At 46.0% G+C, this 26,430-nt stretch overlaps 1 protein-coding gene and 1 long non-coding RNA gene across 2 annotated transcripts; one reads left to right on the forward strand and one right to left on the reverse strand.

Annotated features, from left to right (window-relative positions):
- The first annotated feature begins 49 nt into the window (after nucleotides 1-49).
- On the forward strand, nucleotides 50-25,248 carry QRFP (pyroglutamylated RFamide peptide). The gene is made up of 2 exons (XM_079961533.1): nucleotides 50-765; nucleotides 23,745-25,248. Exons 1-2 carry the CDS (start codon nucleotides 616-618, stop codon nucleotides 24,141-24,143), a joined length of 549 nt encoding a protein of 182 aa, XP_079817659.1. The 5' UTR covers nucleotides 50-615; the 3' UTR covers nucleotides 24,144-25,248.
- Nucleotides 16,581-17,390, reverse strand: LOC307207539. Its single transcript, XR_013834695.1, has 3 exons — nucleotides 17,314-17,390; nucleotides 17,055-17,182; nucleotides 16,581-16,881 (listed from the first exon to the last, which is right to left on the reverse strand). It is a non-coding gene; the product is annotated as an uncharacterized lncRNA (long non-coding RNA).
- Nucleotides 25,249-26,430: the final 1,182 nt, after the last annotated feature.

Genomic DNA, 26,430 nt, shown 5'->3' on the forward strand with positions numbered 1-26,430 from the left:
GACAAAAAGGAGCGGAATGGAAACGGTGTTACATGTGACAGCTACAGGGCAGAACCAAAAGGGATGTCTTCTCACATCTCTAGTCACAACACTTTCTTTGTGTTGCTGCATGAAGACTGGAGGGTGCCCCACTGTTCTTATGGACAAAAGGACCAACTAAGCACCAGGGTGAAGGATGGAGTCAGCACGTCAAGAGTAATGATTTGCACCAGGACAAGCAAACTAAGAATGGCCAGCCTTCGGGCATAGCTGGACTCCTCTATCTTCTCTCAGCCTAACGAATTCAAAGCCACAGGAATCAGCCACATTTGTTTGCAAGTCCTTTTGAAGCTGGGAGAGACAGAGGTAACAAGGCACCCACAGGCCCTGATCCAAAAGAATCTGAGCAGGAAAACACACTGGAGGTTGTGAGAAAGAGCCACAAGCAAGAAGGGGGCTGTATTTTCAATGGGGCAGAACTCAGTGGTAAAGCAGAAGATGTAGAAGATCCTAGGTTCAGTCCCCAGCATCTCTCTCCAGGTAGGGCAGGGAGAGACCCACTGTCTGAAACCCTGGAAAACTGTAAACAATGTCATGTGACAAAGCGCGTCAAACAATACTGAACTAGATGGACTAATGGTCTGTCTCAGCATAATAAGGCAGCTTCCTGTGTTCATCAAGAGCATCTGCAGCTCAGTGCCAGAGTACCTGCTATGCATGCAGAAGGTCCAGTGCTTTTTTTTTTTCAGTCGGAGTGTGTCGAAGCACACTTCCGGCACTTCTCAGGTGGGTGCCATTGTGGGCTGGCAATCCTCCCACCTGCTTCTTGCCTTTTATGCACTTCTGAGAAGCCCAAAGCAAACATGTCAAGTCAAAATGGAAGCTGGTCAGCATGTGTGAGTCTACAATTTTTTTAGAACTATGACTCCACCTATCTCCTAGCCATGATTGGTCAAGCTATGGGGTGGGGCCAATTCATATTCCATTTTCTTCAATCAGTCTCCCATGTAGCAGCAGCAGGCTTTAAGCTTTCCTGCCAGGCCTCTACTGTTGCACGTGTGTGTGTTTCTGCAAGGGCCTTTCTGAGATGCCCTAGCCACCTGCCTGAATCTAAGAGAACAAGGGAAGCAGGGGTGCATTTATCTGACCTGCACAAGAACTAGGGGTGACCTCCAAACCGGTTAGAGAGACAGCTTGCAGTAGCTTTTAGCACCTCCATGGGTTTGTTGTCAAACCGGCAATTGTTCAGGGTTGCCCTGAGTTGCCCGACGACTTACTGTAACAACTTTGTGGTGAGTTCCAGCACCTATTTTTCTTGTGGGTGGGGCAGGGGAAGCACTGAGAAGGCCCGAGGTTCAATATCTGGCATCCCCAGACAGGGTTGGGTTGACTCCCTATTTGAAACCCCGGATAACCTCTGCTAGTTAGTTTGACTGCTCTAAGCTAGGTGGATCAACCGTCGGACTTTGCATAAGGTAGCGTGCTGTGTTCATATGGAGGAATTTGCCCTTGTGTCTCAGTTCTGCAGAAAGCAAAAAGGGCAGGCACCTCTGAAGAATCACATTGCCTTCAGATGAGGGAGCAAGCTGTGATGTAATAAAGGCAGAATTAATGCATGCCCCAAAATCCAGCAAATCCTGAGCACCCAGTGCTTCCCTGCATGCACACACATAGGCAAATGAGGCTCATATTTCACATGGTGACTATCAAATTCTCTGTGGCCCATATATCTAGGGGGGAAAAAATTTAATGGGGAAAGCTCAGCCTAGTCATAGAGCATCTTCTTGAGATGCAGAAGGTTCCAGCTTCAGCCCCTGCCATTTCCAGGTAGATCTGGGAGACTTGCTACCTGAAACCCCTGGAGAACCACATTCAATCAGGGTAGATAATACCAACCTAGGTGGGCCAATGGTCTGACATAATATAGGGCAGCTTCCTATTCTCCTATTTAACTATGAGGTTAAAAAAAAACCGTGATGTTTTTTCAGAACCTTGAGGACCAGGATCTTGACAAACGTAGGGCTCTAGCTCAATAGTAGAGCATCTGAGTGTCATGCAAAAGGTCCCAGGTTCAATCCTTAATGACATCTTCAGGTAGGGCTTGGAGAGAACTCTTGCCTGAAACCCCTGGAAAGCTGCTGCCAGCCAGTGTAGACAATACTGAGCTAGGTGGACCAATGACTTCATACAAGGCAGCTTCCTCTGTTCCCCAAAGCCTCCCCAAAGACCATTCAACTGATCAAACTGGCTCTTGATAATCAATAACTGCACTGCCATCCGATTTCAGAATCTGGGATTCCCACTGGCACTAATACCTGCAAGTGCTTCACACATCATGCTTCTATAAATATTGGGGGGGGGGGGACCACTGTCCACATGTCCAAACAGGCACATGGGCTGTCACTCAGTAGGAGAGGACCTGCTTTGCATACAGAAGGTCCCAGGTTTGACTACCAGCATCTCCCATTAAAAGTGAATCATGGACAGCAGAGACGAGAATGGCCTATACCCCAAGTTCTTTGGAGAGACTGGCTGCCAGTCAGAACAGCCCATTCTTTGTTATATGGAGCAATGATCTAACTCAGCTTCACAATCACAACTTCCATGGTCCTGTAGGAAATGCATTATGTGTGAAGCAGCCCCAAGGATGGTTATCAGTCTACTTACCTTCTCCTTACCAGGAAAATAGGGGCTCCACAGCTCCCACATTTGATGAGGATTGAACTTTCAATACACTATCAGGATCAGGGGGGAAAACAACTCACCCTATTATTCTTTCTCACTGCCCCCTCTCCCTGTCATTCAGCACCTTCATTTCTGTTAACCTGTCTATTGTCAGTTCCCAAAACTGGGAGGAATCCAGAGTCAATTTGAGATTGGGTTGCATTGGACTGAGTTGAGTTTGACTGAGTTGAATCTTCGAGGTAGAATAGGAATTTTATAGCAGACATTGTTCACCCCTGCGCTTGATATATCAGCTTGGGAAATGTTCCTAAGGTGGAGAATGTGTGTATGTGTATGAGACAGCTCCCATATTTTGGGTGCCACTGGAAAAGCTAAGTTCTAGCCTGCTCCCAGCTGAATAATGGGTACAAACCACATGTCTAGCCTATGATTTTTCTCGCCTGGCTTGCTGAGGAGCGTATGACTTCCGCCTTCCATCTGTGGTAGAAAAAAATGTTATGCACACCCCAGTCTCTTTAGTGGTGAGAGATTTCAGGGTGCTTACACAGGGTTCAGTTTCCTTGGAATGAAGGTCAATGGAGACTGTGGTGTCTTTAGAATATATGGTTTTACTTCTACATATATACAACCTGAGTTTAGGAAGGGTCTCACAGCCTTAACACTCTGACAGATCTTGCTTCCCCATTGGGTTTCCAGGGAAACCCCTGAGTCACAGCTTGGGGTCTAGCACAAAACAGGCATGCCTCTCTGTCTCCAGCTACCAGCATCAGCCAAAACTCTGTCTTACACAAAAAACCTTCTTAGCCTGTTGTTCCTCATCCTAGCATTATGTGGCATCCAGCCAGGTGAGGTGGGGGAAAGCCCATCCATATGTTTCTATGGCAGTCTCTTTGGACTGGTCTGACCAGTTCACCAGGTTTCCTCTTGTAGATCTTAACCTCACAGTCACGGGGTCACAAGTTTGAAAGGTACCCATGGAGATCATCTAAACTAACCCCCAACCTTATAACAGTAGTGGTGGTTGCCACATTCTCCTTGCTCCAGCAGTGTCTATTGCCCAGGGAGGACAGAAGGCCATGGGCTCATTTTTGCATCAGACAGAAGCTGTGCACCTTTCAAGATTCCCCCAAGCCTCTCATTTCTTCCAATCCCATTAAGGTCTTGCAGAAGCAATCAGAGAGGGCTTATTATCTGTGGGTCACTGATAACTTCAGAAATTGCTTCCCACCTGTCCTCAAGCCCTCCATACCTCAGCTGCTGTTGCATGGCAGAAATCATGTCTAGGTAGAAAAGCTTGGTTAATATGTATTTTTCTTTTCTTTTCTTTGTCATCTCAGGCTTTCACAGCAAACAACAGAATACAGGATTGCCAAAGGAGCTTTAAGAAAATGGCACAACCCCAGCTGTGGTGCTTAGTTTGTAAAGAGGCTGCAATGGAGGGGGGGCTCATAAGAGAGATAGTTAGCAGAGCAAGCTGTTCTCCATCAAGCCCAGATGTTCAAAAATGGGGTGTCTGCCTTAGTTTGCTGTGGCCAATTCCACTCACTTCCAAGCGCTTATGGGACAGATCTGGCAATGGTTTTGCAGCAAACTCTTTAGCAGTTTGATGCTGAAGGACTGGTAGAGAGAAGAGGCGAGACAGAGGAAGCGGGTGTGTTCTTGGCACTAACAGGGAGGCAAAGGGTGGTTTTAAAAGTGGGTTGGAGAAATTCATGGAGGAGAAGGCTATCAACAACTACTAGTCATGCTCCACCTCCACAGATGGAGGCAATAATGCTTCTGAATGCCAGTTGCCAGAAACCTCAGGAGGGGAAAGAGCTCTTGCGCTCAAATCCTGCTTGCACGTTTCCCATTGGGGCATCTAGTTGGCCACTGTGGGGACAGAATGTTGGATTAGATGTACTGTTTTTGGCTTGATCCAGCAGGCAAGCTCTTCTTGAGTTCTCCCAGTTGCTGAGAATCACAAGTAGGGAGAATTGTTCAGCTTCTGCTTTTGGGTCTCCCATTGGGGCATCTGCAAGAACAGGATGATGGACAAGATGGACCTCATTTGTCCTCATCCAGCAGGGTTCACCTCATGTTCTGCCCCCTCTGTTGGAGGCTGTATGCCTCTGAATACCAGTTGCTGGAGGCACAGGAGGGGAGAGTGCTCTTGTGCTCAGGCCTGGCTCATAGGCTTCCCATTCGGGCATCTAGTTGGCCACTGAGAACAGGAGGCTGAGTAAATGGGTGAGCAATTTCTTATGATGGAGCCTGGTTAGATATAGTGGTCCAGGAGATCTCCCATTGTCTCTGCCCTGTAGGAATGGGAGAAAGGATTTTGATATGAGTTGCTGAGATTCCTTCTCAAGAGAAATGAATCTGGAGATTCTTGTGGAGGGGAAAACACTCAAGGAGTTGCAAAGGAAGTGTTTCCTTTCAATAACAGAATATTTCTCTGGTGAGGTAGGTAAGCAGTTCCGCACAGCTCTGAACCGCCATCTGAATTTGCCTACAGAAACATTTTGAAGGGTATTGGAACAATCCATGCATGGGCAAAGTTCCCTAGGAATCCCTGGAGAAGACAATTGTTCTGCCAGCATTACCTGGCTGGTGTCTTGAGCTTGGCATGAGAGGAGCCAAGATTAAGAACCAACTTCCATGCCATGTAAAATACCAAACTTAAAGGGAGCTTTGGGGCAGATCCACACCAGACATTTAAAGCACACAGATAGAGTGTCCTGCTTTGCCTGATTGACAGAGCAAGGCCAGTCAAAACCTATTGGTGGGCAATTAGACTTCGGGGAGTAGGGTAGAGGACAGAGATCCAGATAAACTGTTCACATGTTAATTTATACGTAGAGATATAAACTGATAAATAATACAACTAATAGAATTGGTGACATAATTCATCTTATCTCAGCAGGGTATGGGGAGTCTGTGTCCAGTTAACAGGCACCAAATCCTTAAGGCCTTCAAATTTACTGTGGTATACTTTTGCAGGAAGAGGTTATTAAGGCTGTTAATATCACAGCCAACTGGGGCTTGAAAAATAGAAAGTGGAGACCATCATCTTTGTGCACTGGAGAATTGGAAGTTGTGTGGAAAAAGCATTGTTTGCCTGCTATACAGTCTCCGTTCACTGCTTCTGGCAGTCTTTAAAAAATCTGCAAATGTTGTTTGAGCATAGAATCATAGAATTGTTGGGATGTACCCCAAGCACCATCTAGCTCAACCTCTTGCAATGCAGGAAGCACAGCTAAAGAATCCCTGACAGGTGGCCCTCCAAGCTCCATTAGAAAACCTCTGACGAAGGAAACCCCACCACCTTCCGAGGGAGTCTGTTCCAATGTTCAACAGCTGTTACTGTCAGAAGGTCATCCTAATGTTTAACCAGAATCTCCTTTCTTATCATTTTAATTCATTGGTTTGCATCTTACACTCTAGAGCAGCAGAAAACAAGCTTGCTCCATCTTCCATGAGACAGCCCTTGAGTTATTTGAAGATGGCTTTCATATCTCTTCCCAGCCCCCTCTTTTCCAACTCCCTCAAGCATTCCTCATAAGTCTTGCTTTCCAGACCCTTGATTATCTTGGTCACCCTCCTCTGCACACGTTCCAGCCTGTCAGTATCCTCCTTAAATTGTGACACCCAGAACTGGACACAGTATTTATTCCAGGTGTGGTCTGACTAAGGCAGAGTAGAACAGTACTATGGCTTCCCATTATCAGGACACTAGACTTCTGTTGTTGTAACCTAGAATAGCATTAGCTTTTTTTGCTGCTGCATCACACTGTTGACTCATTGTTAAGCTTGTGGTCTGCTAAGATCCCTAGATCCTTTTCACATGTACTACTGGCAAGCCAAGTGTCTCACATCTTATATTTGCAAGGTAGGCGCAACATCAATTAACTGCTCCCAAGGGCCAATTCCCTCAACATTAATTCATTTAAGAATGATACTGTTTGTTGTGGAGAGTGCACAAAATATTACATGAAGATTTATTCACATCGATGGTGAAGGGGGGGCATGCATCCTTTCTGATTCACAGGGAAGGTTGCTAGATCTGATTATCCTCCAGGTGTTCCAGCTGCCCCCCCCCCCCATGTGAGTGCCCATCCATGTTAATTCCCCACAGTAAACACAAAAAGTATGACAGAAAAATAAATGTTCCTCTAAACACACAGGGAATGGTGTACCAGAGTAACAATTGGCCATTAACCATTTATATAGCTGCATTCCAAACACCATTAGTTGTGCCTCATATTGGGAGGTGTTTTTTTTTTTTTAATTCTCCTTGTCAGGCTTATCTACCCTGCTGTGCCCAGGGGTGGTGGGAGACACTGCCAGCTTTCAGCTTCATGAGATGTCCACAAGTTCTCTCCTAACACTAGGACTTGTGGGTATCTAATGAAATTGAACACTGGAAGATTCAGGGCAGATAAAGAACTTCTGCAGTCAGCACAGAGTTAAACTGTGGAACTCCCTCCCACAGGAAGTGGTGATGGCCACCAACATGGAAGGCTTGAAAAGAGCACTGGAGCAAGTCAAGGAGGAGAGGGCTATCAATGGCTATTAACCATGACAGCTGGGCACTGCCTTGGGGGTGGTACATCCCATTTCACCGCTTGAAGCAAAAGGTGGAGTGTCCCCTTGCCCTGCTCCCATTGCCACCATACCTGCTCCTGCACCATACCACTGGCGGAGACGCAGCACCAACATCACCACTAATTTCAGGCGAGATCTTGCTGAAATCATGTGCACTCGCAAGATCTTGCACAATTTCAGACATTTCGGCTGAATTCGGCACCAATAGCAGCACTGCTTCTGAACAGGCAGCAGAGCAGGTGGGGGGGGCCAGGGCTGCTACCTTGGGGGCCACCGTTTACCTAATAGTAGAGCTGGCTATGCTCTGCTTCAATGGTCAGAGGCAATAAAGCTTCTGAATACCACTTGCTGGAAACCACAGGAGGGGAGAGGGCTCTTGGGCTTGGGTTCTGCTTTCGGGTTTCCCATTGGGGTATCTAGTTGGCCAATGAGAGAACAGGATGCTGGACAAGATGGGCTTTGGCCTGATCCAGAAGGTGCTTCTTAGATTCTCCTTCCACTTTTGGAGACATTGTGCCTCTGAATACCAGCTGCTGGGAATTGCAGGTGGAGAGAGTGTTGCCATTATACTCCGGACCTGCTTGTGGGTTTCCCATTGGGGCATCTAGGTGACAGGATGCTAGACTAGATGGTCTTATGTTCTTATGTTTATATTCATTCAGGAACTCAAAGAACCTGGACCAGTCCTGGAGGACCTTCCCTATATAAGACAACCCCACTCAGCTTCCATCCCAGGAACAGAAACTTGTCCTGCTTTCAGAAGGGTGTGTTTGAAAACAAAGGGGGGGGCGGGGGGGCGGGAAGCAGCTGTTATCTTTACCTTACACCTGGAGAAAATTTTCGGTTGAGGAATTAAAGCCCATTTGACAAATCCCACTCCTGCTGTTTCTTCCAGCCTAATTAAGTAATTTGATTTACACTCAAGCCCAAACAATACCTGCAATCAAGTGAAGGCAGGAGGAATCTGCTTCTTGTTGATACTGGAAGGTTAGGAGTTTGTTTGTTTGTTTGTTTGTTTTGTTTGTTTGTTATTGCGCCTGTATCTGCAGTATCTAAGCTTCAAGATTTGGGACTGGTTTGATTTTTTTTTTTAATAGTTCAATTTGTTCAATTCGAAGAAGATTCCGTAGATATTGGTGCATGTGCTCCACCTCAGAGGACATTCGGTGAAGACAAAGTCTCCCACAAATGAACGGGACATTCTTTTATATAATTCACCCAAGTGATGTGGAAATAGATTTTATGGTGTTTGCCTTTGTGGTGCTAGACAACCAGTCCATTGTGTTTGCCCTGGTTTCTTTTGCTTTAGGTGGAATATTTTCTAATTCTGTTGGATCAGGGAGGAGATAAGGGATTAAGCAGTCATCTTGATTTCTCCATTCCCACTCCCACATTTTGGATCTTTGAGAAACTGCTTTCTTGACGGGAGGGGAAAAAAGCAAAACTGGGTTGTCGTTGGCTTCTGAAAACATTTCCTCTGTCATCCTGAAAGCCTCGCCCCAGGAGTGCCTGTTGGGGCACAGCTCTACCAACCTCAGGCTGGCCTCATCCAGCCCCTCACCCACCTGCCCTCCTCTTTTGACACAGTCTGAGGGTTGCTACTGAATGTCAACTTCTTCCTCCTTAGTCTCAGTGCTGCCCTGCCAGAGGCAGGATGGGGACAAAATGAGACTTAATTGGCTTTGCCCAGGTGCCACCTACTAATTGGCCTAGGTGGCATGTACTAATTGACCTAATTGGCCCAGGTTCCACCTACAGTTGGGCTCCTTTGCCTTCCGTCCCACCAATCCCAAAGAGCACCAGCCTCCACTGCTTTCCCCTAGTGAGTTTATTTCAATGAAACGGAGGGGCTGTCTAAAATGTGGAGTTTCCAGGTTGGATCCAAGGATTAACTCCTGAAGAGTCTCTGTGTTATCTGTTTCTCAGGCTTAGGCTAAAACATGTCTGCTGTGATGCTCAAGGCATATTAATACCAGAGGGGCAGCCAGCCAGGTTAGCCTCTTGCACAAAGAACAAGGAAGAGTCTTGTGGCACCTTAGCCCTCCTAGTCAGAAACCAAGCAATTGGGGGGGGGGCAATTTTATGGGGCATTTTTCTACCCTGAGCAGAATTCAAGTGCATCTCTGCGTGTTAAAATGTTCCAAAATAAAGCTGAGTGTGTTGCATCAGGAGAAGAGCACTTTAACCAGTTTCCCTGGATCAGTTTTCATTTGAAAAACTATATGAAACTTCTTTTTAAACCCAATATCTTTGCTGAGATGAAAAAACAGCAAAATGGCAAAACTGAATAGGTTATGTCAGCTATTTTGGAACCCTTAGCATTTTATTTTTTTACAGAACAAAAATGATAAATGGCAAGCTGTTGAAATTCAGGGACATTGTTTGCTACTACACAGGTGATGTTCATTAAGGAGGGCTATGTTGCAGGTCTACCCCAGTGTAAGTCCTGCAATGAAAAGTGCTCATACAGCAGATTTTAACTCCACTTTTGGGGGTGGGGGTGTGAAGAGGGGTGAGAATTTAAAGTATGAGAAACATGGGTGGTTAAAGATGAATCAGAGGGGCCAATGCAAGTTTTAATATTTTCCAATCTAGAGAAAAATTGTGATGTTAAGTCGCAGTAAAATTACTGAGAAATGTTAGTAGAAATTGGTTGAAGTTCTGTTCACAGCAATGGGACATAAGCATGACTCACTTTCTCTGTATCTACCACAGTCCCCATCATCCATGATCACTGGTCACAGTAGCTGAGGCTGATGGGAATCATGGGGTTGGAAGAGACACCCATCTAGTCCAACCCCCTGCAATGCCGGAACCTCAACTAAAGCATCCATGACAGATGACCATCCAACCTCTGCTTAAAAACCTCCAATGAAGGAGAGCCCATCACCTCCGGAGGAAGTCTGTTCCACTGTCAAACAGCTCTTACCTCCAAAATGTTCTTCCTGATGTTTAGTTGGAATTTCCTTGTTTTGGTCCTACTCTTCAGAGCAGGAGAAAACAAGCTTTCCCTTAAGATATTTGAAGATGGCTCTCATGGAGAAACTATAGATGGCTGCTAGCCACAATAGCTATGTTCTGCCTCCACTTCTGGAGGCAGCATCCTTCTGAATACCAGTTGCTGAGAATCTCAGGAGGGGAGGGTGCTCTTTTGCTCAGGTCCTGTTTGGAGGCTTTCTTTTGGGGCATCTGGTTGGCCACTGTGAGAACAGGAGGCTGGACTAGATGGGTCTTTGGCCTGAACCAGCAAGGCTTCTCTTATGTTCCTCCAACTTAAAGATGTTACAGTCTTGCAATTCTTAACACTGTATGGCTTATCAAAATGTATTGTGTGATGTATTTCTGGGTTTTCTGTGCACAAGAAACCAGGGCAGGATGCTACAGAAGATGAACAGGGCAGCTACTTGACATGGGTGTTTCTGGATCTAAGATGTGCTCCTTCAAAGGCTGATCCTTGATGGTTAGATGCTGCTCTGAACAACTACTTGAACAGAGGCTGGCCTGACCTTTCCAATGATGCTTTCCAGTGAGCCATCATTTCACTTTCATGCACTGTTTGATCTTGACAATGACAAGGAATTATACAAAGCAGGGAGAATTTGCCACTTCTGCATTTCATTGAGCTGGAAGTTCAGCGATAAAGGGAGGGTGGGGGAAGAGAGACGTGACTTTCATGTATTTTGCATGGGTCACTTAAGGGTGTGTGAAGGTCAGCAAGGCAGCTGGGTATAGGATACTGCCCATTCATGTCTGAACTGCTGGGCAGATCATGTGCCCATCCACCATTTCAGTGAAGTAGATCACTAGTGTGTGATTGGTGTCCAATAACATAACGTGTGGACTTGCAAAAACTTAATAAAAAGGAACTCATTATTATGCGTTGTTTGGTTTACTGCTTTTCCTCAAAGGTGAATATGAGGGCTACTGCCCCAATTCAAAACAACCCTGTGAGGTAGATTAAGCTCAGGAAGGAGTGGCTAGCTTGCCCAAGATCCTCAAGTGAGTTGTCATGCACCATCAGAGACAATGGAGCAACTCTCCTATGAAGAAAGGTTGCGGCATTTGGGACTTTTTAGTTCAGAGACAGGCAAGTCAGAGGCGACATAATAAAAGATTATACAATAATGCATGGCCTGGAAAGAGTCGGCAGAGGGAAGTTTTTTCTTCCTCCCACATAGCACTAGAGCATGGACATCCAATGAAGCTGAATGTTGGAAGATTCAGGAGATATAAACAAAAGGACTTATTCATGTAGTGCATGAATTGTGGAACTTGCTTCCGCAGGAGGCAGTGAAGGTCACCTACAAGGATGGCTTAGGTCATCAATAACTGGTAGCCACGATGACTATGCTCTTCCTCCACAGTCAGAGACAGTAATGCGTCTGAATCCCAGTTGCTGGAAACATCAGAAGAGGCGAGTCCTCTTGTGCTCAGGTTCTGCTTTCTGGTTTCCCATTGGGGCATCTAGGCTGCCACTGTGAGAACAGGATGCTGGACTAGGTGAGCCACTGGCCCCTGCCAGCAAGGCTATTAAATTATTAATTTTGTATACTGCCTTTCATCTGCAGATCTCAGGGCAGTTCACAACATAAAAATGCAATATCGAAGCACAAAATACATTATAAAAATAAGAACAAAACAAAACCAAACACCACAAACCAATACCCTCCTCCCTACATGTGTCACTATGTCTCCCTTATCCAGGAACAACATTGTGTCTGGTTTTTCTAAAAATGGTTATTGACTGCAGGGGATGGGGAGATGTAAAACTTCAAATCAGCATTTAATAGGATCACACTCCTGGAGTGATCAGCCCTTCTCTTGAACAAAGTGTCTGTGTTTGAGTGCTAGCTTTGAAGACAAGAGTACTATAAAGCAAATCAAAGCAAGATATGCTTTATTGTACTAGCCAAAGGCCATGACAAAACCATACAAACACTACCAGGAAAAGAAATATCTATGTAACTGTATATAATTCAGTATAAAGGATAAAGCAAATAAGTGCTCAGTAGGGAGCCCAAGATGAAAATACTCATATCAGATATCATGCGTGCATAAAAAGCATTGAAGCCTAGGATTCCTTGTGCCTGCAGGCATAAATTGAGGTAGGGATCATATGGAGAAGGCCCTTTCTCTTGAAGCCACCCCTTGTATATATTGAGGGCTCTTGCCCCTTTCATTAACAGCTTTCTGCTCACACCGTTCTTCTGAAGAGGCCAATTAGCTGCTGCCTAAGTCAAATGGTGGTTGGTTTTGTTACTTGTCCAAAATATCGAAAGATGATTCACCTTATCTAGTAGTTCCAGCACATGGTCATTAAAAACAATTATCATTCACCTCTTCCTTCCCTCCTTTGGCCTCACACTGTCCTCAACCACTATATGTGTCTTCAGCACTAACTACTTTTTAATTATATTGCTGAACTCCTGCAGTGGTTCTCAACCTGTGGATCCCCAGATGTTTTTGGACTACAACTCCCATAATCCCTGAGCTCTGGCCTTGCTAGCTAGGGATGATGGGAGTTGTAGTTCAATAATATCTGGGGACCCACAGGTTGAGAAAGGCTGCCTTAGGGGGTCCCTTAGCTGTGGTTGCAGGGGGTTGGACTAGAGGACCCTTAAGGATCTCTTCCAACTCTATGATGCTATACTATGATAATCAGCATCACCTTCTTCATCTTCCCTGTCACTCACGGGTGACTCAGTGCTAATTAGCGATATGGTCCTGGGCCTGCTTTGGGATATAAAGAAAAATAACAATTGAATTAAATGCACTTTTTAAAGGGGGAGCGTGAACAGCTAATCAAAAAGACTCTTTTGCCCTCAAAGAAGCCCAGTCGGATCCATCTCCCCCCCCCCCCCCCCCAACTTCAGGCTTCACAATGGAATCCTAGGCTCTGGAATGCAGAGCAATAATCTTATCAGAGGGGAGGGGAGGGGAGGGTGTCTGTTTAATGAGGGGTCTTATTTAAAGAAAGGGAGACACGGGCATCTCATGCACATCCTACTTTCCCACCTGGACGGAGCAGTCAATCTAGCAGAAGCAGAAAAGTAAGTACTCAAGGAAACCTGTTGCCATGTTCAGTGGAGGTGGTTTTAGGGTAGCAAGACTGGTTTGGCTGCACTGGGCGGCATACTGCAGGGGGTGCCACAACAGTGCCGTAGAAGGGAGTATGAGAGGTGTGGTGTGTGTGTGTGTGTGTGTGTGTGTGTTGAATTTTAGTGTCACACAGGGTGCCACTGAAATTTGAGAGCCCAAAGTCTGCTACTGTGTTCAGAAGAAAGCTTATGTGTTTTTTTATTCATTCATTCATTCATTCATTCATTCATTCATTCATTCATTTGTCAAGGAATATTTTTCCCCAAGTGGGTGTTCTGTCTCGCAAAGAGTGGCATAGATGAGGTCAGCTCTTGAAACTAGTTTTCTAAAGGTAAACAAATCTAGACTCCTATTTCCCTAACTTCAGCCATTTCTAGACTACTAGGGCAAGGAGATTGGCCTTGAGTTCTCAATGCTTCTTTGGAGGCTAGTAAGAGGTGACATTATGGTAGTTTATAAAATTTTGCATTGCACTGAAAAAGTAGATAGAGAAACGTTTTGATCACTCTCTTGTAACACTAGAACTCGTGAACATCCAATAAAGCTGAATGTTGGAAGATTCAGGGCAGATAAAAAGAGGGACTTCTTCCTGAAGCACAAACTATGGAACTCCCTCCCACAGGAGGCAGTGATGGCCAGTAGACCCTCCAAGTGTCCCTATTTTCCAGGGACAGTCCCAGATTTACAGAAGCCCAGTTTCTTATTTGATCCTGGAATGTCCCCTTTTTCCTTTGGGTGTCCCTATTTTCATCAGAGAAATGTTGGAGGGTATGGAGTTATCTTACCCCCGAGCCATCTCAAGGCAGCCCTGTATAGGGAAGTTTTTAATGTTTTATTGAGTTTTTTAATATGTTGGAAACCACTCAGAGTAGCTGGGGCAACCCAGTTAGATGGGTAGGGTATAATAAGGCTGTCCTTGCTCACCAACAATGAGATGCTGAAAAATCAAGAGCAGGGTGAGGTGACTCTGAGAAAGGGATGGGAAAGGATGCCATGGGACAGGGATGTGGGGGACATTTTGCAACCGAGGGCCGCTTTCCTATCTGCGAAACCTTCTGGGGGCCACATGCTAGCAATGGGTGGAGCCAGAGGCAAAGTGGGTGGGACAATGGATGTAAAATGTCACCTCTGTGCAGCCAACTAGGTTCTGCATACCCCTCTCTTGATCCTCCATGCAGGCCAGCAAGAGGCATTGTCTGAGGACAGCAACTCCCAGTGAATGGGAGAATTGGGGACCAGGCAGAGGAGCCCGAGGGGTGCATTTGGGTCCCTGAGGTCCTCCACCCTGGACTCAATAAGCCACAGAGTCTCCAGGTCTGGGCAATGCTGTTCTTTGTGACTGCTAAACAGAGGATATTCGGGGAAGTCAACCCCTGTTAGGCTCACAGTGGCTCCAGACCTGCACAGAGCCCAGCAATTCTTGGACTGTGCTGTTCCCTGCATGATCTCCTGTAATCCAGAGAGGATTCCCTTTGCCTGGTTTCTCTTCCTTCCATCCTCCTTGCTTTCTGTCATCCCCCAAACCCTTTGCAAGGGGGCTTCTCAGCTTGCCCCACTTCCTCCGGCTCACCCCCTCCTGCAAATGTCTCCATGTATCCGTGATCACAGAATTATAGAGCTGAAAGGGACCCCAAAGGCCATCTAGTTCACCCCCTGCGATGCAGGAATCCCACCGGAAGAATCCCCAACAGATGGCCATCCATCCTCGGCTTTAAAACCTCCAAGGAAAGAGGAGGTGCCAGACCGAAATTGTTCAGGGGTGTGTGTGTGTTTATGTGTGTGGTGTTTGTATATTAAGGGACATGTAGTAAAATGTGTGTGTTTGTGTGGTGTTTGTCATTGTTAACTGACCTGCGTAGGTTTGTATATTAAGGGACATGTGGTAAAATGTTGTGTAGAGCAGCGTTTCCCAACCTTGGGCTTTCAGCTGTTTTCGGACTACAATTCCCATCATCCCTGACCACTGGTCTTGCTAGCTAAGGATGATGGGAGTTGTAGTCCAAAAACAGCTGGAGGCCCAAGGTTGGGAAACTCTGGTGTAGAGAAACATTTGTGGGATATAAGGTAAAGTGAGAGCAGTGGGTGGGCTGTGAGAGGAGGATGGAACCTTGGGGTGTGCTGCGTGCTGATTGGCTGAGGATGGAGTGTGACAGGCAGGTGACAGTTGGGACAGGTGTGTGTGTGAGACAGTTAAAGGCAGTTGGGCTTTGAAGGAGGAGGGAGGAGGGAGGAGAAAGACTCCAAGAAATCCAGTTCCTCAAGACATGTTTGTGGCTTAGACAAGCTGATTTGTCTCAGGAGGGCAGTTTGGTCCCAGGGACGCCAGTTGCCAATCCCAATCTCCACAGAAGAAGGGCCTTAACAGTCTCATCTTTGGGAAGGAGTGAGGAATCTGCTCTGCTGAGGTCTTCCAAAATTTGGCAGTTGTGGTCCCAGCCAGTGTCAACAGATACAAAATCAGTTCCTTGTTATATATACATTCAAAAGAGCTAGACAAGGAGAAGGGTGAATTGTTGGCCCAGTTATCAAAAAGATCTCAGAAAATACTTTGGTCCAGGACCCTTTGTTTGGCGCCGCCCTGCCAGATATGCCTGTGGGTCTCAGGATCCTGGCATGGTGGGGAGGCACCCCTAAGTGTACAAAATAAATTCATTATGTCAAATAGCAACCATGTGCCATTTGCAGGGAGAGGTCCCTGGTGTGAGCCAAAAGAGAAGAGCTTTTCTCCCGTCTTATTCTTGTATCTTGTCCCCAAAATGAAAGGCTCCCCTAACCAAAATCCTGGCTACACCCATGGTTGTCACTCTTCATGGCCAGACTTACCGTATTTTTTGCTCTATAAGACTCACTTTTCCCCTCCTAAAAAATAAGGGGAAATGTGTGTGCATCTTAAGGAGTGAATGCAGGCTGCGCAGCTATCCCAGAAGCGAGAACAGCAAGAGGGATCGCTGCGCAGTGATCCCTCTTGTTGTTCTGGCTTCTGAGATTCAGAATATTTTTTTTCTTGTTTTCCTCTTCCAAAAACTAGGTGCGTCTTCTGGTCTGGTGCGTCTTATAGAGTGAAAAATACGGTAACTTGGCAAGATCTCCCTCTCCCCTGACTCAAGGTCTTTGATGATGACTTCGTCTGGGTGGAAGGGAAAAGGAAAGAAGAGAACAGCCACTTAAGGGATGGGAAACCCCTGGAGGTGCCACACCCCACCCTCCAAAGCCCAAACTGCCCCTATTCTGTTGGCTACCAAAATGTTTATTTCAAGCCTGATTTTGGTGGGGGTGAGAGGTGAACCTGTGGGCGCCAGAGACGGTCTCTCTGGCCCCCAAGGTGCCCTTGGGGTGCATTTTGGCATGTCCTATCCAAGGACTGCCCCCCCCCACTACCTCCCAGAGCTCGGCTTTAAATGCCAAAGATGGTGGAGGCTGAGGTACCCTTCCCAAGTTCTCCTGGCCACATGAAGATCATCTTCCCAAGGGGCTCCACTGTGAACCTCCTCAAAGAGTGGAGCTCCAACGGTGGGCCCTGGGCTGGCAACTCTGCAGGTGAAACAAAGGAAAAAGGTGAGAAAGAAAGTAAAATACAAACTAACCACCTCTGCCTTCCTCCAAGTCTCCTCCAAGCAGAGGTCAGTCTCCTCCGGACTCCATTATCGTCAGAGTCTCACAGGCCTCGCCATCGTCTCCCTCTCAGCAACAGAATAATTGCTCACCTGGACCCCCAGACTCGCCTGTTTCCATCCCCTGGCCACTCACAAGGGCTGGATCTTCCTTGGGGACAAAGAGGTGGACCTTGTTCCTCATGCAGCAGTTGCCCAGCAGCTCTCGCAGCCTCTTGAAGCTAGGAGAGAACAAGGAGAAGTTAAGAAACTGGAGCCCTGGGTTCAAAACATCTCTCAGCCATCAAGCTCCCTCCACTTAGCCCATGTCAGGGAAGTCCGGATGAGGCAGAGGAGGACCGCAGCAATGGACCTGGTCATTGCCTTGGGGGCCAGGGCTTCAAACTCACTGCCCACTCTTTCACTCCTCCTCACTGCCAACTGCTGATCAGTTGCAGTTGCAGTTGGTCCCTAGAAGCCAGCAGTGAGTGATGTCACATAGGCTGGGCTGGGTGAGTCATGGTTGCCTTGACAACAGCCTCCCCACTAAAGCTGGACCACTCTGGCTCCTCCTTCAGAATGGGGAGGCAAGACCCTCCAAGTGCCCCTAATTTCCAGGGATAGTCTTGGATTTACAAAAGCCGTCCCGGTTTCTGATCTGATCCCAGAATGTCCTCCTTTTACTTAGGACATCCCTATTTTCATTGGATAAATGTTGGCGAGTATGGCTTAGTTGACTTCAAGAGAGGATTAGGCAAATTCATGAAGCAGAGGGCTGTTGATTGCTACTATCATGATGGTTATGCTCTATGTCCCTATGCTTCTGGAAACAGTTGCTGGAAGCAGCAGGAGGGGAGACGGCTCTTGTTCTTGGGTCCTGTTTGTGGGCTTTCCACAGGCATCTGGCTGGACATTATGAGGACAGGATGCTGGACTGGAGGGGCCTGATCTAGCAAGGATCTTCTAATGGCCTACTTCTACTGTCAGAGGCAGCCAGCCACTGAATACCAGTTCCTGGGAATCACAAGTGATGAGTGAGTTGCTTTTGTGCTCTGATGTTGCTTGTGAGCTTCCCATTGGGTCATCTGGTGTGCTACTGCAAGAACAGGGTGCTGGACTACATGGGCCAGCGGCCTGATGCAACAGGGGTTTTCTGATGTTTTTGCTGTCTTAGATCAACTAAAATATCACAGCAGTGCTCTCCTCTTCCCAATCTTATGATATCACAAAAAGCGCATTACAGTAGTACATTACATAACTGAGAGTGCATCAAGTTACAAATGCCCTTGCTTTAAATTTTTTATTTCAGTGATGTCATTTACCAAGCTATTGCATCCCTGAACAGTACTGTATCACGCAACTCCTTTTCATGCAGAAGCAGACATTGAAAGATGAGGAGGATATATTTGGCAGGTTCACTCTCTCCAAGGCATTTACAGATGTATTTGCCTCTGGAATTCTGACGACTTGGATGGCAGCCTCTTGGAGTAGCTTGGCTTCATGAGGCGGGTTCCAACACAATGGACAGGTTTTTCTAGGAAGTTTTCAGTGGGAAAATTTAGGTTTATTTGCACTGGAAATATATTGCAAATTCATTGACAATGCGGCTATCAACTGTTATTAGCTGTGATGCCTATGCTCTGCCTCTATGCTCAGAGGCTTTTCAGTTTTTAAACTATAAAGTAGTGCAGCCACTGTGCACCAAGACACAGTGTGGCTCCAAAGGGTTAATAAAGCATCAACCCATCCAAAGATTTATTTTACAAATAAGAAAGATTAATAAAAATAAACGTATCATCCACTTGTGAGTTCCATCATTATTGTTCTATATAGCCTTAAATGAGCCAGATATTTGCATGTACAGAAGGCCCTGATTGACCATGACGCCTCAGCATTTGTATAGGGAATAAAATCATGCCACATATTGAAAAACAGTCAATCAAGCTCTGCCCTTTAGATACTTTTAGTTTTATGAGATATCTTTTCAAGAAAGGTTATTTGTTTTCTTTCTTTTTCTTATGGTTGAACTTTTTTTCTTAGCAAATCAATAAAAAATTAAAAAGAGTAATGCCCCTGAATACCAGTCGCTGGAAACCACAGGAGGAGAGAGTGCTCTAGTGCAGTGTTTCCCAACCTTGTGCCTCCAGCTGTTTTTGGACTACAATTCCCATCATCCCTTGCCACTGGTCTTGCTAGTCAGGGATGATGGGAGTTGTAGTTCAAAAACAGCTAGAGGCACAAGGTTGGGAAACACTGCTCTAGTGTACCTGTCCTGAAGCATCTGTCTGACCACCGTGAGAACAGGATCCTGGACGAGGTGGGCCACTGGCCTTATCCAGAACCCAGGGTCACCTTATCTTCTTGAAATGGCAGGCACAAAATGTATTGTGTTAGTGGAAATTCACTTGCAAAAATGTGCAGATTAGAGGAAATGGCATGCTAAAAACAAGTGTGTCATTTGGGAGAAAAGTGCCTCGGATTTCTACAAGGAACAGAATTAAACACATTTTGTTGGCTGAGGCAGAGCAGGAAACAACTAGTCTCCTCCCTCGTGCCAAGTCAAGGTACATGGAGTTAACTAAAGGCTGGCTGAATTATTCTGGCACCTGAAGCAGAGAATCCCACAAGCGCTTCTCCCTGGGGAGTAAACATGACAATTATGATAAATTAAAGGACTTAAAATCTGCTGCCCTTTCATGACTTGAGCAGTGAGATGCAAAGGAAGGCAGAGTTGCTGCATTTTTAACAGTTATCTAGAAGAGGAGATTTCAGGGGGTGCAACTTGAAGCAATGGGGAAATTAATTTATTTATTTTGTATTCATATTCCATCTTTTCTCCAAGGAGCTCAAGGTGGCATACATGGCTCTCCCTCTCCCCAGTTTATCCTTACAGAAACCCTGTGTTGTAGGTTAGACTGAGAGGCAGTGACTGAGCTAATGAGCTTCATGGCTGAGTGGGGGATTTGAACCCTGGTCTCTTAGGCCCTAATGCAACAACTACACCACACTTGCTCTCCAAATAAAATAAATCTATCTCCAGTCTGTGCTAATTTTACTTGGGTTCATATACCTGTTTTGTTTCTGCATTAATCTGAGATTCTGTATTTTAAAATCCACATGAAAATCTGTACTTAATTATTTGGGGTTGTATGCAATGCTAGTCCTACTCAGAATAAATTTATGGAAATTTATTGCAGTGGCTAACTTAGGTCCATCAAGTTCAATAGGTCTGCTCTGGGTAGAACTTAGCTGGATAGAAACCCACATAATTTTACCACATAATTTTATTTACCTTGAAATCCACATTTCATCTCAATATACACATAAAATTATATCCATTTTTAATGCCTTTTATTATTTGAACCGAGAATATCAGGCTTGGGGCATGAGTGTTAAGGCTCTTCCATACTTTCATTTAATATAGCTAATAAGCTTTCTGTACCTCCATTAATCATCTGTTGTCTATATTACATTCTTCTCCAAATTGCTGCCTTCTCACACCTTCCTGTCCTTTTCTCATACTAATTTCTTTTTCAGAGTACCCCTGGTATGGGAAAAAAAATCTGGATCAAGGGAGGGGAACATATAGGAAGGCAGTGACTTGCAGGAGAGCACCATGTGGACAGCAGTACATGTGAGAAGGATCTAGGGGTGATAGTAGACCACAAACTTAGCATGAGTGTGATACTGCAGCCAAAATGGTGAGTGCTAATCTAGGCTGCCATCAATGGAAGTCTAGTGACCAGTTCAAGGGAAGAGATAGCACCACTCTATTCTGCCTTGGTCAGACCGCATCTGGAGTACTTTGTCCCACAGTTTAAGATGGATATGAACAAGCTAGAATGTGTGCAGAGGAGGGTCTGGAACCAAGGGTCTGGAAACCAAGCCTTATGAGGAATGGTTGAAGGAGCTGGATATCTTTAGCTTAGGAAAGAGGAGACTGAGAGGAGACATGGTAGCCATTTTCAGATATCTCAAGGGCTGTCACATGGAAGATGGAGAAAGCTTGTTTTCTCCTGTACTAGAGGGTAGGACCTGAACCTATGGTTTCAAAAGACAAGAAAAGAGATTCCAACTAAACATTAGGAAGAACTTTCTGATGGTGAGAGCTGTGCAACAGGGGAATGGACTCCCTCAGAAGGTGGCAGACTCTCCTTCCTTGGAGATTTTTAAGCAGAACCTGGTTGGCCACCCATCAGGGATTTGTTAGCTGTGATTCCTGCCTTGCAGGGGGGTTGGACTAGATGACCCTTGGGTTACCCTCCCAACTCTGCAATTCTTTGATTCCATGACAACAGAGAATTAATGAAGCTACATGAAGTTTTGTATCCAGATTAATTGGCAGTATGGATGAGCCCTCTTAAAGTGGGGTTTGCATTTGGCATCAAATCTGGGACCAAATGATGCATTACTGGAAACAGCATCACTCAGGAGTTCCCATTAAGGCCTTCCAAGTGGAGCCAAACTTTCCTGCAAGGACTTCTGTTCAGTGGTAAATTCCATGCCGAATGGAAACTCTGATTGCCGCATGAATCTTCCTTTGCAAACACTGCTCAATTCAAGCTACACCTGTTAATGAATACTTTCCCCCTTGAAATTGAGCATGGGGGGAAAATCTCACTTCTGTTATTTTACCCACTTTCTCCGTCAACCTACCCAGTACTGGCATGCAGCCCACAGAAGGTTTCCAATAAGGGGGTGTGACCCCTCAGTGCTGAAAAAGACCCCTCCACCCTAAGCTAAGCCATCATTCATTCACTGTACTGTGCTAAAAAAAAACCTATCATCACCCTTGTTATTTTATCAACTGCTGTTATTTTATTATAATATAGTTGCTGTTGAAACATAAAAATCTATGTCTAGGGAAGAAGAAGATACCTGTGGTGTGTCAAGGGTTTGCAAAGCTTTACACGAAAATTCAATAAATGTTTTAGACTATTCTGTATCTCACCCTACGAGACAAGAATGAACTCTGCGAGAGAAGTAGGGCGCACAATTTTGCAGTGCAAAAAGGAAGAATTCATTTCACAGCAGGAAAGGAAAAGGGGGGATAACTGTGTATTCCAAAAGCCCACATTTCAGCGGTGAGCCTTTGCTCAAAGGGGGCTCCATGCCAACCCCTCAAAACCATCTGAATAATTGTGACCAGAATTGACTCTCTATCACCCTCAGTTTGCCAAAGGAAGCTGTCCAGATCTCTTGATTAATTTGTTTTCCTGCATTCTTGTTTTACAAGGCTCCTGTTGAATCCACATGGTGCTAATGGAGCAACAGAGTTGGCAATCTGGGGAGTGGAAGAGGTCACAGGCCAGATCAAGCCACGGGGCAATTTTAACTAGCCAGGCCAAATTTTAATCAAGATATACTAATAAAAGAATGAAAGGGAAAAAATGCCTGCTGCTTCACTCAGAAGCAAAAGAGAAAAACTTCTAAGCAGTAAAAAAAATAAGAGCCCAGACTTCCTCTTGGATTTTGTAGGAGAGTAAGGCAGTCATTCAGTGGTGCAGCACATGAAATTGTAACAACAGCAGCAATAATTTTAATGTGTGGCAGAGAGCAGTCCTAATTCAAAGGCTGGAGAGGAGGGGGGCCAGGAGACAAGATGGGGTGGCTTGCTGAAGACTCCAGGGAGTCCCCTCCTCCTGCTGTGACCAGTTCCCCTCCTGCCTGGTCTCCCAGAACACATAGAGAAATGAAAAGAACAGATTGGTTGTGTTCAGACACAGTCTCAGAATGCTTGGGGAAAAGACCCCAGAGAGGAAGAGACTCGGGCAGCTGTGGGAAGACCTACTGGGAAGAGTTGCTGGGATCACTACAGCTGCACTATTTGGGTTCCTTTGAATAAAAAGTTAACTTCACCGACACCAGTGTTTGTTTATTGCTGACCTTCACCTGACTCTAGCTCCTGATAGGCTTAACCATCAGAGGAGGGAGGGAGGAAAGGTGGGATGAAGGCCAGAGCTGCTCACCTCTCCCCGCAGCTCCCATTGCACCACCGTGAGAGGTCAGGCTGCCTCTCCCCCTTGCTCCCCTTCCCCACTGCCTTTCCCCACTGGCCAGGGGAATTCAGGACTCTGCTTGACATAGTGAGAAGCCATGATGGTGCAAGGATTTTTGTGACAGTCCCAGCATTTTTAGGGCAGTTGGAGACTATGTTGGCCACTATGAGAACAGGATGGGCCCTTGGCCTGATCCAGAATGAATATTCTACCTCCACTGTTGGAAACATCAAACCTCTGAATACTAGCTGCTGGAAACCACAGGATAGGAGAATTATTGAGAGTTGTTAGGAGATCTTTATTCCCGTTCCTGGAGCTATAATTCCCAGAGTTCCCTGAGAAGAGTGATTGATTGTTGAACTAATGGCTCTCAGTACCCTAATATACTTATAAGCAGTTTAAAATGTGAATAAAACAATGAAATTGGGGGGGGGCTGTTAAAAATATTTATTTAAAACATTCAGAGAATAATTAAAATCAATGATAAATTTAAAAATGCGAGTAAAGCACACAACTCCTAGAGTGATTTGACAGTCAATCTCTCTTCCCAGGGAATTCTGGGAACTGTGAAGAGAATAGTGGGTCTCCTACCACCACTCAGCACCCTTAACAAACTCCAGCCTCCGATAATTCCTTGGAAGAAGCCATGATAGTTTAAAGTGGTATTATAGTTTTGAATGCAGCTACTAGCTCTTCCCTTATTCATTATAAAGTACAGAGGTGTGTGTGGTGTGTGTGTGGTGGGTTGAGGACTTGTCTAGAGATGCCTAAATCCAGTGACATGTCTTTCACTCTTTCTCCCCAGATGAAGGCCTCCTGCCTCTTCTCCTGCTTCTACCTGCTGAGCTTCTGTGTCTGTTTCCCCCTGGATGAAGGGCAGGCATTAGGCCAGAAGGCCAGCCTCTGGGTCCCTGGAACTGCCAAGTGGAAGTGTTCGCCTGGAGACCTCAAGTCCCTCCTCAGCATCGCCAGGGAACTACAGGGATTTGAGAAGGAGCGAGCTGGCATCCGCCTCCGCTTCGGGAGGGAGAGAGGAGGAGGTCCAGAAGATGAGAATGAAGCCACCAACTACCTGCCAGAGGAGGCAGGTGAGAAGAGGGCTGGCACTTTGGGGAACCTTGCTGAGGAGCTGAACGGCTACAGCCGGAAGAAGGGAGGCTTCAGCTTCCGCTTTGGGCGACGGAGGACAGCAGCTCTCTTCTGAAGTCCACTGTCCACCCACTTCGGCTGTGGAAGTCCTTCCTTATCTGTCCTGTGCTACATCTTCAACACTCTTGGGATGACCAGCAGTGCCCTCACCCCTGATTTCATCCTTCTGTTGCCTCATACAACACAAGCATTTCTCATTTTCCTGTTCCCCATTCTGCAAAATATTGTTTTTCGCAAAAGGGGGTGAAGAAGGGATTGATTCCACAACAGTCTCCTCCTTTCCACTGACTTCAGCTGTTCTGATTCGGCAGCTCAGTCTCAAGGCCACTTCTGCGTGTTTTGCAGGAAGGGAGAACAGTGCAGAAGAGATTCCCCCCCCCCCCACGCTATAATTTCCCCCCTGCATTGCCTGACCGTAAAGGAACATTGGGAGCATAGATCACAGTCTTCATTCATGGAGGGCACCTCTGAAACTCAAGAAGACCTGGCTGGTGCTTTTAAGAACTGAGCAGATGCTTGAGAGAAAGAGTGGGGAACGGTTTTCAGCTCAAGGGCCACATTCCCTTCTGGGAGTCATGGGCCAGTGGTGGGTGGGGCCCAAAGCAAATGTGGGTGGAGAAACAAATGAAAATTTCACCTTTGTACCATAGCTTAGTTTACACCCACCCACCCCTACCTTTATACTGCAGCCAGAGCAAGCAAGAGGCACCATTGGAGTTCAAGGATACATATTCTAACCATGCAAAATAATGGGGGGGGGGGAGTTAGGGGTGTGGCCTGGTAAGAGTAAGTGTGGAGTTGGTGTAGCCTTCATAGAGTTCTGAGGGCCAGACAGGGAGCCCTTAAGGGCCATGACCACTCTCTTTTATTTCTAACACAGTATCCTTGTGGAAGAATGAGGTGGAGGGGGTTTGCTTTCTGGGTTTGGGGAGAGAGATCACCCCTTGCTGGAGATGGGTAGAACTGTGAATTGAAGTTTTTCTCCATTTTTAATTTCTCCAACCAGCTCTCCACATTTCCACAGCCTGTGGAAGACCGCTATTCCTTTAAGTTCTCATGAAAAGTCATTAGCATTTTAATGCAGATTCTCCTAATTGATACGTTTGAAATATTTTTCCACTAACAGGCATTGTTTCACAAAACAATTTCCCCTAAAACAACACATATTTGTATGCTGTTTTTGTGGATGTGTGCATCTTTACTCACGTTACTCCAGAAAAGGGCAATGATTGGCAAGAACTGCATCACTAAATTTGGAGAAGGGCTGCAGTGCAGTTTCTGCATTGTTTCTGAAAGTGCATATTATGTAGGTTTGCCTTTAAGTGAGCTGAATTTCTTGCCCATTCCCTAGCTACCAGTTGTGATAGCTATGTTCTCCTTCCACGTCAGAGGCAATATACCTATGAATGCCAATGGCTGGGAACCACAACTGGGGAGAGTTGCTCTTGTGCTCAAGTTCTGCTTGGGAGATTCCCATAATGAACATCTTGTTAGCCACTGAGAGAAGAGAAGGACAGACTGGATGGGCCTCATTCAGCCTGATGCAGCAGGGAATGCAGGACAGTTTTAAAAGGGGATCAGACATGTTTATGGAGGGCAAAGCTACTGGCCAAAATGGTAACACTCTGCTGCAACAAAGACAGTAATGTATCTGAATACCAGTTTCTGGAAGCCACAGAGGGAGGAGTGTGCTATTGTGCTTGGGTGCTGCTTGTGGGCTTCCCATATTGGGTATCTGGAAGCCTGTGAGCAAAACCTAACACAAGACCACTCTCCTGTGCTTTCCAGCAATTGGTATACAGAAGCACTGCTGCCTCTGCCCCTTTCTCAATCTGGCTCCACCTCCTTCTTGAATCTCAGGAGACTTGAAAATCATAGAACCATAGAGCTGGGTCCCCAAAGGGTCATCTGGTCCCACCCCCTGCGATGCAGGAATCACAGCTACTTGGTAATCGAGGCGTGGAATCAAAATCTGTGTGCCAGTTATCGATTGCAGACTGAAATGACTGAAATAAATATTTGCTTGTTCCTCCCTCTGGTTTAAAGGAGGGAACACAATCCCCACCCCCACCCCACGTTCTGCAGAGCCACAACTGAGCATTGCTTCACCACAGAAGAATAATCAGAAGATGAAATCTGGAGCCCACCGGTTAGCATGACTTTCCCTGAGCCCAGTGCAGTTTGGAAACTCTTTCATTGCAGCTGGATGGAAAATTGACAGGCTGGGTATTTATTAAGGATCTGAGTGCTTAAAGAGTGTTGCGGGGTGGGTTATAAAGTAAGAGGGCTGTCTCCATGGCAACATCAATTAAAAGCTCCCAGCAGCTTTGCTGTTCAATCAA

The sequence above is a fragment of the Podarcis cretensis genome (genome assembly GCF_951804945.1).
Source record: "Podarcis cretensis genome assembly, chromosome: Z".
Lineage (NCBI taxonomy): Eukaryota > Metazoa > Chordata > Lepidosauria > Squamata > Lacertidae > Podarcis > Podarcis cretensis.

Bases quoted from the DNA above. Each gene is read 5' to 3' on its own strand.
- QRFP (XM_079961533.1), top strand. From the start codon at position 616: ATGGTCTGTCTCAGCATAATAAGGCAGCTTCCTGTGTTCATCAAGAGC. The intron at 766-23,744 runs GTGGGTGCCATT...CTTTCTCCCCAG, and splicing joins ACACTTCCGGCACTTCTCAG to ATGAAGGCCTCCTGCCTCTT.